Here is a 12,631-nt window from a genome sequence, read left to right as displayed (position 1 = left end):
AACAACTATACGCTTTTTACGACAGTATGGATTGAGAGGTCCGGATTTTGTTAAATGTTGCTCGAGTGTTATGTGGGATGAGCCTTTTCGACATAAGCAAAAAAAAATCATGTTCACTATTTTCACAGTTTTACTATCATCAATATGCGCAAGAAAATCACATTTTATTTGTGAAAAACTGTTAAATCAATGACGATTATACTTTATTTGTTGACATGTACAACAAATGTTCAATGTTCATTTAGAATATTTTTCCCTTAATTATCTCAATATTGTGAGTAAATGGCTTGTTAATTACAGGGGAACATAAGGAAATGAGCTGATAATGATGATAATATATTGTGTTTTGAAATGATTATGGGAAGAAAATTGTAGCCTTTGCTCATTAAGTTTGCCACATCTCTCACCCAAATTACAGCTTTGGTGAGGAAAAACGAAGGAGCGGCGCAACTATTCTGACTTTTTTAATTTTTCTAACGAGTCCAAACTTTCTGGTTTCTAGAATTAAAATTAAAGATGGAGAAAATAAAATCGAATTTTGATCCTATCTACTCATTTAATTTCCTTTCGGAAAAATTATTTTAAAATCTTAAGGGACTGCAACCTTCATCTGTCAAGGCCGTAATAATCAATCCCCATCTAGCACTTGATATTCAAAGCGCTTATTGTATTATCGAGTACATGTGTTGCACTATGGGATCGAGAATTTCAATAACTATTCCCAACTCCTTACATAACGAAATCGCTTATTGAATAATGACATAAAAAAATAAATAACAGATTCCTGTACAAATAGATAGATGTTTACTGACGCGAACAATCTTTCTGAAACAGGATGTGTTTCCATAGGATACTAATATTTTGGAGGTCTAATGTATATTTACCCAAGAAGCATCACCACAATTAAGTCTCCAAATAGTATTTATGTGTAAATCGACAAGTCAGACTGAAATTTACCTTCGATATTAACTTCTTCGTCGCTTTCATCTTCATCTATTTTGATTGTCTCATCCTGACTACTTCCAGATGGCGCTACATGATTACCAGACGAACTGTGGGTTACTACGAAGCAGCTTTTCCTGGAATAAAATAACACTTTTGTCAGAAATTTCAAATGTATGATTGAGTATGTTCAATGGATCCCTTGCGTTATGAAATTGATTTCAGGTGGATATAGAGGTCATGTTTTGGGGTTTGAGATAGGTAAAACATCACTTACTTCTTTTCCCGCTTCCCGCCTCCTGTATCCCGAAAACCTTTTGCAAATGGATTATTATCTATTTTTAACTGAGTGATCTGGAAAGAAGAGAAAAGGGTGTAATGAAACACGTAAAGGTACTCAAATATACCAAAAATTTTGAAATTGCTATGAAATCTTGTAAAATTCTCGCCATTTTGCGTTTCCAGTATGTCTTTGGAGACTAACGTTTTAAAAATTTTTGTTACCCATTGTATTCTGTTTCTTTTTTTTTTTTTTTTTTAAATGAGTTATTGGAAGCATTAATTAAAAAATTTTGACTTTAATGTTAAGGGAAAACAAGTAAAATGACACTAATAACATCGATTTGAACTATTCCAAGAGAGTTTTACTTAGTGTTACCTTTTCGTTTTGGTATGCCGTTACTGCTATGAACTCCATTTCTTTAAAAATAAAACTTTTAAATGGACTGTATGGTAGTTTGAGCACATCGTCTGTCCGCACCAGATGAAATCGAGGCTGGTATTTGTGCATTGAATTCAAAATCGTCTGCAAGGAAAATAGATTGTGTATTACAAGTACCGGTATACTAATATTATGACGTCATAAGTAATAATTGTCTTAAAAGAGCTCGAAGTAACAACGGTCTCTATCAATCAGGAATATTTTCGTTTAATTGTAGACGAACTGAAAGTCGGTTGTATGTCTCAAAAGTGACACTGTGACAGTGCAAGTGCAAAAAGTCAAACAACCATTCCTCCTAAAATGTTTTACTTTTCTATGTCCTTTATGTCCTTGCTTTAATATTAATTTTCTTCTGATGTTTCTTCTGAAAATTTTCATGAATTTTATTTGCCTTTGTTTTTCTTTTTTGATTTACTATTGAGATAATATATTTAGAGAATGCAACTTACAAAGTGATAACTTACAAAACCATGTTTATCAGAAATATTGTTTGTAAGCTTGAGTTTATGGAACGAGACAATTTTCTGCATCCATTGTTCCCCTGTACTAGGTGAATCTGGATGGATATACATTCTCTTGGGCATTTCCGGATCCGCTTTACCAGCCACCATCCATTTACTATTGTGAAATTTATAACGACAATCATCAACGGCTATGATATCCATGAGTAAAATGTATTTAGCTTTCTTATCCAATCCGGAGACCTTCACTTTAAATGGTGGAAACATTCGTCTGAAATGAAAATTATTTTAACGTATTGCGCTTATTTTAAAGATAGGGTTCTTTTGCAGAATGGACATATGTCGATGTCTTGAAGACACGTTTTGGGCATATTTTTTCAATAGAGACTAATATGCATTAGAAAATGAAATCTCGCGTGTTAAATTTTCGTAGTTACATGTTTTTGAATGAAAAAGGGCAAATTTATTTTGGTATTTGTAATTTTACGCTGTTATACTCTCTTAAATGTTATTGTGATCTAATTTCTGTGGGTAAAATTTCATTTGTCATGATAACTTTTCATTTCCATCAATTTTCAAATTAAGACTTATTTAATATTCTTTTGTTCGCGTCCATTATGTCATTTCTTTGTATTCGTCTAATCCCTTTGTTATATTCGCCCTCAAGGCTCGCCCAAACCAGAGTAACAGAACCAGTTTGAATTTGCATTAATAATCATCAAGAAGAGTGGGAAAAACCAAAGTATTACTAAAAATATTGTTAAATTGCCGAGTTGGCAAATACATTTTCAGACTGACGTGGTGTATTCTAGAAGGATGAGCATGGTATGCCCGACACTGAAAACTAAATCTAGTGGACTCTCTGAAAGGGATGCATAGTTCACAAACTCAGTTGCAGGGTAGTATTGGGTGTTCGGAAAGTGTGGTCTGGTCATGCTCAAGCGACCTTCACTGTCGTACTTATCGTAATGAAAGTCAAACTTAAGTTTTTGGACGAAAGAAGCTCATAGCTTAATAATGGACAGCCTTATCTATAAATTATCATCGCAGTATAGACGATAAATATACCGTAACAAAAGTATTAGCTATGTGAAATCTTCAAAAAAGAGCATTAGGTGATATTGTTCAAAAGAAGGGGAATGTCAGTCAGCGACACCCATTACAGCGTTTATTATAGTCACTGGCCTATTGGCATTGAGTGTTATAGACGATTCTATAGAAACGCTGACCTTGGTCAAAAGAAGAGAATATACAGATGTATATATCCTATGTTGATAAACATGTATCATGATATTATATTATAATATTATTACATGGATGTATCGATGATACATAAGTTATCTAAACATATTCATGAAATCTGAATTTATTTATTGGTTTAATCATGATAATATCAATTATTGGAAGGTATTCTATATAAATTTGTGTATCTATTGATTTTTTTTATTTTCTGCATCATGATTAATAAATCATGTATCATGATACATCCGTGTGCTGAAAATACATTTTCATTTTGATCAGTACAGCTGATTACGTTTATAATCACTGAAATTATCAAATACAATTCTTATTTATTCATTCATTTTTTTTCTATATATTTTTATATCTGTGTATCATGAACCATGTATCATAATTTATGTATTAATATTTGTGTTGAATTCTAAGCTTGTTTTGTGTTATTTTATGTTTATTTAACAGAATCATCTATATATTCCTTAATTGATTTATCTTTTTATTCATTTATTCATCCATGTACTTCTTATGTATCAATACAAGCCTAATTACATTATGCATCATATGTATCATATTTTGTGAAGATACATTCTTATAGACAAATTTTGATCATATTTTTTAATAATACATATATTAATATGGTACAACTGTGTCATCTAGTACATATTTATATAGATAGATATGACATGTACAATACTTTATGTGTTATTTCACGAATTTGTCCCAAATAACCACGAGAAATAATAGAAATTTTAACCATTAGTCTAGCAGCCATAATTAATTATCTAATAATGTTATAAAGTATTTTATAAAGCAGAATATGAAATTGTTATTGGATACATTACGGTTTTGATTGTAAACATATAAATATAAATAACAACAATTAACATAATTCAATCACAACATGTATTGTAATAAATAATCAGTTTTGATATGTATCTAATGTATTATGTATTGAAAATATATTTCATTAAACCTTTCTATCAATTAATTGTTTTTTAAAATTTTAGTATCAGTTACTTCCCTTGTGATACAACATTTATTGAGTTTATCTCAATAGGTTGAAAGATTAGATATTAAAGAAGGAGTATATTATGATCTACCTGGTGAATTTTTCTTCATCTATATACAAAAGTCTCAAAGCAAAATTAAAATGTCGAGGTGAAAATAATTCAAAAAATAATTTATAAGCAAATTAATGAAGAATTATTTTACAAAGTTAACAGAAATGTATCTACCTGTGGGCAAAATGATATTTGATACTTATCACCGATTCTTGTTAGTTTGAAACTGGCGTATACTTCATAGTAATTTAGTATATCATGAAACCCAGAACAAAAACAAACCACAAAGTCAAAAACGGTAAAATACACCCAATGATTAACCAAATCATGATGATTTGCTTTCAAAAAAACTCAAATGCTATGCTATACAAATAAAAGCAGTAGGTCATTCATATAGAATTTGAATATGAAATCTTTTGCCTAGATTTTGATCGTTTTTTTAGAATTTATGCCTTATCTGTAATTCATTTGTTATCTAAAATACCAAAATCCATTTGGTGTTCATACATAAATAATGAATACCTGTTATTAATTCTCTAATAAATTACATAAAATGTAACAAAATAGGTTAATGAGTTTTGATAATTAAAATAAATGACAGAAGCCATCTTTAAATTTGGGAAAATTTCGGATGTAAAACAAAGGCCATTTCCGAAAAAAAAAATTGCCATTTTTTTGACCGCCACTATTTTCATGAGGATAACATTACTTTTTCTTAATTTTTTGTTTTTCTTTTTCATGTTTTTGAATTCCGACATTATTATGTTTTATGATGAATTTTTGTCTCATATTTGTCTGTGTGTCTAGTTTCCAATAACGTATATTCATTTTCAATATCATTTAATATGATTATTAACAAATAGGGTTATATTATTTAATTATGATTTTCGGTATTCACAAACCGACATAATAGCAAATATGATTTAAAAAAACATAATTCAAACCAGACAAAAGTACATATATGTGAATCTCTCTTAAGCTGCAGCCCCGAGCCTAACACGGTGTAGGGATGTATCTGAAAAGGGGCGAGCATAAGCTTATGAAAGCATGTATACGCAAAGCAAATAAATGACAACAAGCATATTGAATTTGAATGTCAAAATCTAAGATTAAATTACTCACCTTCCGGATTTCGTAATAACCATTTCCGTTCCAAATTTATGAAACGAATCCCATAAATCTTTGGATTCCAATTCGACTTTTGGATCATCTTTGACGTCATCATCACTTTCAGGAACTTTGTATGGTCGAAACGGTTGTGGATGAGATAAAAAGTCGCTGGCAAAACCATTCAATTGAGAAAATTTGGGTTGGCTTAATCCTGCAGGATGGATTGGTAAAGATGGCATATATGGATTGGGCATTAACAAGGATCCCATCGTGTAGTCCATAGAACGTTGCAGTAAATACGGATTAAATGCCATTTCACTAATTTAATCCCGCTTAACATTGGATTAAACGCATCGATCCGAATTACAAATATTACTGTAGGGTTTGATATTGACTTTACACTACATAGAAAAAAGTTGAGTAAATACACTCAAAACGAAATACAATAGAGAGCCTCCATATCGTATGTTTGCTATTATTCCTTTATCATCTGTATCTCATGCACGCATCTTATCATTCCTTTCATCTCATTGGTCGATTTTCAATTCTCGACCACGTTAGGACCAAGGAGGCGTGTTTCAACCCTTCAACTTGATAAATGAGGAAGGTGTTTTTCTCGAGATCTCGAGTTCAATTATCCACCCTTTTTTACGGAATAAAATTTTCTTCTTCGATTTCTAATTAAAAAGAATCATCTGGTTTTCTTTCTTTTTTAAAGAAAATCTGCTTTTGTTACAGTTTTCAATTTGTCATAAGACGATTATGAGGTCTCATTCCCACTTAAAGATTTTAATTTTTTCAACTGAAATTTCTGCATTAACTTTTATGAACTTTTAAGCTAGAACGGTAAAAAGGAAATTAAGAATCTGTCTACTGTCTGTTTTGGTAGTTGCAGTTCATATTGCAGTCACGTTTTTTTTTCGGAATTACAGGTAGGCTACACCAGATAAACGGGAAATCAGGAATGGTTCAAATAGAAAAAGTCTGCAGGATACACATTTGAAATCGAGAAAAAATTCTGTTGTATCCTTTTCAGCATAACGCTGTTAGTATTCTTCAGAATTTTTTCAGGAGTTAAAAACAAAAATTATTGATTTTTAAAGTTATATGTGACAACAACTAAGATATCTGAATACTACCCATCCCAAAACAACAACAAAAATATATAAGAACTATAGCATAATATAAATCTTTAGTAATATTATTGATGTTTTGTTTTTGCAAGAGCACCGAGCCCACAGTCGCTACTTCCGTTGATCAATGCCATATATCAGTTAGAGCACTTAAAGCAGTGACGCATTGTTCATAATATAGTGACGTATTGTTCAGAAAGTGATGACGTTTTATTTATAGCGATAGATTATCGACAGGAAGATTGTTTTAATCGACTGTTTATTTTCTTTAAGATATTTAATCAAACGGTGGCACGTTCCCTATTGTATAGACTTGACACAAATGTCAGCTAATTAAGAGATGCTGAATGGACATCACGTCACACCTCTTTAGTGGTCACTTTTGTTAGTTTGAATTTTGGGGATTCCTTTTATCGGTTATTGAACTCTCGGTGTTAGACACTGGGCATGTATTTGCTGAAGTAAAAAGGAATTTTCTATTCTATTAAACCCAGTCTAATAACCCAATTTGCATATTAAGCCTACATTGACCTATATATATATATTAATAAGCAATATATGTCTCTTGCAGTATAATATGCTGATAGGCTAGTCAAATTTTCTCAGGTTGTTTTTACCAGTTTTCTCGTTGCCATTATTTGTTTCCAGAAAAGGCCAAAAAAATCCACCCCTTGCTCCACTGTCAATAAGTGATGTTTTCAGAACTTTTTTATTTTAATTTTATAACCTTATATGCTTTTAAAAAAATTACTCATCTTTCATATTACATTACATGTATTTCTTTGAATCGCAAAGTAAAAAATATCCCTTTGTTTGACGCTTACATGCTAAAAAAACGAAGAAAACGGTGACAGAAAAACGTAAGAAATGTGAGGAAAATCACAAGATATGAAATTACCCTCCCATCATGCAATGACCTTATGTTTCATTCCATTTCTGACAATAATGAAATGCTAATTATGTTAAAGTAACCTGTACTAGAATTCTCATTGCTAAATATTTCCTATATTGTATAAGTCCAATAAAAAAGAAGACGCTATGCTTATTTTTGGAACCCACCTAAGAAAGTTACTATGCCATGCACTTCTTTTCGAGAATAAAAATTTCTAAATGATATAAAAATATTGAAAAAATTGAAAAGGAAATTACAAAAATGGTAAAGAAAATTTTAAAAATGTATAGAAAATTTGGTAAAGAAAATTTTAAAAATTGTACAGAAATTTTTAACAATGGTGCAGAAAAATTGACAGAAAAACTTGAAAACTGTTTTGAAAGTATTGCAAATGTAAAGAATGGTTAAGGAAATTTAGAAAAATATCAAAAAAGACACGAAAAAATTCGAAAAATTTGTATTTTTTTTTTTGAAAAATAGTACCGTTTTCGCCCCGAAATTCGTTGCTCACAATATTTCCTGATCAAACCTTAAAGTTGGCAGAGTCTCTTTAATGTCAGGTAAATTGAAATTTTAGCATTTCATGTAATTCTATCTATTATGACATAATTACATGGTGTAATTTATAGAACCTTTGTTCATTTCCTTCCAACAAAGAAACTTGACGTTATTGATATGAAACTATAGATGCAGAGATATTGTTATTATCACAAGAAAAATTGAGAAGTTTTAAAGAAGGATTAGATTCAAAATTAGAAGTTTAAAAAAATCATGTCTTTATTTGTTCACAGGTTTATCAATTCTAAACAACTTAAAATCATTCTAGGTTTTTTCCATGTCAATCGACGAAAAAATCTTTGATTAATGAAGATAATGGCTGATCACTTTGTCAAAAAACAGAGCAAATTATGACTGTCACGAGGTGATTTTGAAGTGTAGGCCTACGCTTCCTTGCCTTGGTTCCGCCATCCGCCGAAATACTTATTACTCTTTTAGTGTTGCCAATATTCAATCAAACCTGATAGAAAGAACCTTCTAATAAGCCACATGATTTGCGATTAAATTACCGCAATATATTGCCCATATGTTGACCATCGAATGTCCAGAAAGTTTCCAGGTTTCATATTCGTTTGGAATCTATCAATATTGCATTTTAAATTGGTGTTTATATTGTATCAAGGTAGTTTTGTAATATCAAATGTTATTAACAGAAGTGATATCATTCCTGATACGATTTACCGTTGTTTATTTAAAACTGCCTGAACATTGGGAGGTCTATTATCATCATCTGGTCTGATACGCTTCACATGGATTAATGTTAGTGTTAACGTCAGTGTTATGTTATAGTGTTATGTCAGTGTTATGTTATAGTGTTATGCTACATGTAATCATTTTCTCAATTATCTTATGAAATACTCTCTAATCAAAAAAACATTTGCAATTTTATATTGAACATTGAATTTTGAATTTGTCACCACTGATAGAGGAAACCCATAATTTCCATTATGTTTAGGTAGTGGATTCAAAAACATTTCATGTGTACCAACATCTTCTAGCAGCACCATTCTTATTTACCATCACAAAATTATGACATCTCTTCACAATAAATATTTTACTTTAATTGTTGATGCGATAGTGATCTGGAATTTCGAGAATTTAGGACATGAGAGGTAGATCAGATAGCGTACTTTGATTTTTATGTGGTTGATTTGTAAATATCACAAAATAGAAACCACAAACACATCAAACATTTAATATAATTTTATTTGAATAGTTTCTACAATTTCTGAAATATCTTTTTTATTACAAAATAAATCACCAAACAACTGTTCTTTGATAAAGTATAAAATAACAGTAAAACTGTAATCCAAACCCCACTTTTATAACGTTAACTACAGTTTTCATTTGTTTCTTTAGTTGTTTGTTCCGCTAAAATTGATTTTTAAGCCACCAAATCAAATTTTCTAGTTATACTTCGGCCATGAAAACATAAGACGCCAAATGAGCATAATTTTTTTATTCCCCAAGAGAAAACGACAATAATGTTAAGCCAATTTAACGGCGATTTAGTGAAAATGGTTCATTTTACTGTGATTTTTATATGAAAACTGGCGGCTAGAGATATTATTTTTGGTGAATTTAATATCCGGCCTTTATAGAAGTTTGATTATGAGAAATTTGCTTGTTTCTGTCTGCTGAACAAACGAAAGTTAATATGATGAAAATAGACAATATTTTATATTTCATTCCGGTTAAACTGTGTCATATAGACCAGAGGTTTTCAACCCTTTTCTTTCTATTACCACTCCCATCTCTAAACCCTTACTATTTCGTGATTTTCTCTTAGGTTGTTTTCGTCGTAAACTTAAAACAGTTCCCTTCTCGAATTACCACCGTTTGTGATAGAAGATTTAAGGAAGGAAACGCTCACAAAAAGTTACTGCAATTGACTGTTTATTTTTATGCATCGATAAAGGAATTAATTTTCCTTTTAATCAAAGACTATTTCCCCAAACATTACTGATATATACTCTATAAAGAGTCAATGCGAAGTTTCTCGGAAACTATAAAGAATGCACCCCTTCCGGGTTCTTTGAACATATATATAGTTGTCAAAATTGATCAAAACGCTTCTTTAACATTTTGAGATGGCATCAATTCAGTTCCGGTTTGATTAGCCAATAAAAAGTTAATATTCTGTTTGAAGTGTTGAATTCAAGGGAGGTAATTAAGTTTTTGTGAGATTTCAGTGTTTTTGATGTTTGAACATGCAGTTATAAAGAGTAACAACTTCACCACCTTATATAAATTTTATTGTTTTGTTTATTATTTTAACATTCAGCCAGATACACCTTTAATGGTCTGACTGTTTCAGGAAAATCCATATTGCGTTTGGGATTTACATGTTTAAAACGTTTACATCGGTCATTTGTGTATCAGACTTTCTTTGGTATCTAAACTGCAGATGCTGATCCTTAAACAGGAGGTTTGAATTGCATAAAAATCTTATATACATTGAAGCTGCGTTTATCCGGATGGCGATAATCCGGAAAACCCGGTATTCGCTCGCTTTTTTTTCCTTGCAGGTTTATAGTCAAATCCAATAACAAGTCTCTTCAAAAGATATCTCGATTTAATTAGCCAATGAACGCTCTTCAATAAAGAAGTCATTTTATGTCTTAATGATATTAAAATGGCGTCCATTTTGTAGCCTGCAAGCGACGCCAGTACACGTTTATTTGTGAATTAAAATACTGTATATGCCTCTTTAATAAGCATTCTTATCTATTGATATATTGCAGAGGTTCTGATGAAAGTGAATCATTTTGTGTTAACCCTTTCATCGCCCTGGTCTACTACAAATTAAACTCTCATTATGTTTGTGCTCCCATAAATCGAGCTATTTAAGAAACGCGTGGTGGGCCATGTTCAAGATTATAAATATAGTAATTCAATAGCAAAGAGTTGGGAAGCAAACTGGAGAGAAGAAAAATCAACTTCAAGGAAATCAGTTCTACAATTTTATCCTGGAGATAGATTCCCACATATATCGTGTTCATTACACCAGGGTTGGTCTACGAAACTTCATGATAATGAGTTTTTTAGGCATCACTTTTAAATAAAATACATTAAGGGGTGCACTTTGGTTGGAACCAGGTGGATGTGTCCACGATATCCGGAGCCATGACGGAGATATATTTAAAAGTGCTTAAAACAAAAGAAAATGCTAAGAAAATAAGAAATTGTTCTATGTAATAGTTCTAGATACAAAATTTGGTTCTGGATCCAAATCAATTCGAAATATTGTAAAGGTAATTCAGTCGCTATATCACTCACTATTTGTGCTATGAATGTGAACCAACGTGGTGTTACAAAATTACAAATTTCAACCCTGATACGCACTGTTGAACAAAAAATTCCCCAAATCTTACATTATCAACAAAATAGAAAATTGTATTTGAATTTTGACTGATCAATCATGTAGTTTTTATCTATCTTGTATCTCAGATTTTTTTTCTTGTATCCTTGGGGTTCATACAAAGATACTTCAGCCAATATAAAGAACCAATTACAAGAAATTAATGTTTTAATCTGTCTTAATTTAGACATTCATCCCCATCTTCATCACTTTAATAATCGGCAGTACTCTTTGATCGTGTCTCTTTTATCTTTGCCGATAGGTAAGTATAGGCTAACGATGGTTGTTGCTTAAACAAGAAGAAAACAAAAATTTTCTTGCCCCGTGGTGATCGATATACTTCACTCTAATACGCAAATAAAATCATTAAAATGGAGTTTTACGTCCTAAATTCTGTTAAGCTAATGATTATACTATGAGTTATCAAAAGAATGATAATATTGAGAACAGATTATTGAAAAAGTATTTAGCTTGTTGCATGCCCAAATTTCTAGGAATTTTTAATCGAAAGATGTTGAACCCCGTGGGATCTACTTATTAACCCTCAGTATGGATGATAATAGCTCGGGGGCTACAACGTGTCGACAACAAGAAAAATTTAATTTTCCGTTGTTCGGACATTAATACATGTCAAGAGCTTTCAATCACCTCGAAATACCCTTCACTTTTTCTCTAGGCATATTACGACAGGAGTGTGCAGAGTGTGCCCATTAATATCCAGGGTAGCGGAGGGTGACCGGGTGTCCTAAACTGCTCTTCAATATTACATTAAAAACAACAAAGGTTTATAATTCGACAAGAAGGGATCCATAACGAGCTGTCGTGTCAGAACTTTGTCAGTTTTTAAATCGCTGACATTTGAAATATATTGAAAATATATAATCCTTACTTTTGTTTGCTGGAAACTGTTTGCATTTTGAATCTTATCCGCAGGGGTTTTGGCTGTTTCAGACTTTAATTAATTTGAAACTGTGATTCAATGCAGCTTTGGTGATGGATTGCAGGAAAGGTGAGCGTGATGTAACTTCCGTTGAATTAGAAATGTCATGCTATAGGAAATCACAAGCACTGTGACTTCACCACACCTTTACAAACTAACCCAACTAAATGAAGTTTTACGTAATTTTCACTTTAGTCCAAATTAATGATCTAAGCT

The 12,631-nt window shown here is 31.4% G+C and overlaps 1 protein-coding gene across 1 annotated transcript; it reads right to left on the bottom strand.

Moving 5' to 3' along the window:
• Positions 1-1,215: 1,215 nt before the first annotated feature.
• Positions 1,216-5,770, bottom strand: LOTGIDRAFT_117095 (hypothetical protein; the record flags this gene model as incomplete). Its single annotated transcript, XM_009055703.1, has 4 exons — positions 1,216-1,296; positions 1,601-1,747; positions 2,128-2,395; positions 5,544-5,770. The coding sequence occupies 4 exons, from the start codon at positions 5,768-5,770 to the stop codon at positions 1,216-1,218; spliced, it is 723 nt and encodes a 240-aa protein (XP_009053951.1).
• Between the last annotated feature and the right edge of the window lie 6,861 nt (positions 5,771-12,631).

This window comes from Lottia gigantea, assembly GCF_000327385.1.
Source record: "Lottia gigantea unplaced genomic scaffold LOTGIsca_25, whole genome shotgun sequence".
In the NCBI taxonomy this organism is placed as follows: Eukaryota; Metazoa; Mollusca; class Gastropoda; family Lottiidae; genus Lottia; species Lottia gigantea.
Note: the sequence above shows the minus strand (reverse complement) of the source record. Positions and strands in the feature narration are given on the sequence as shown.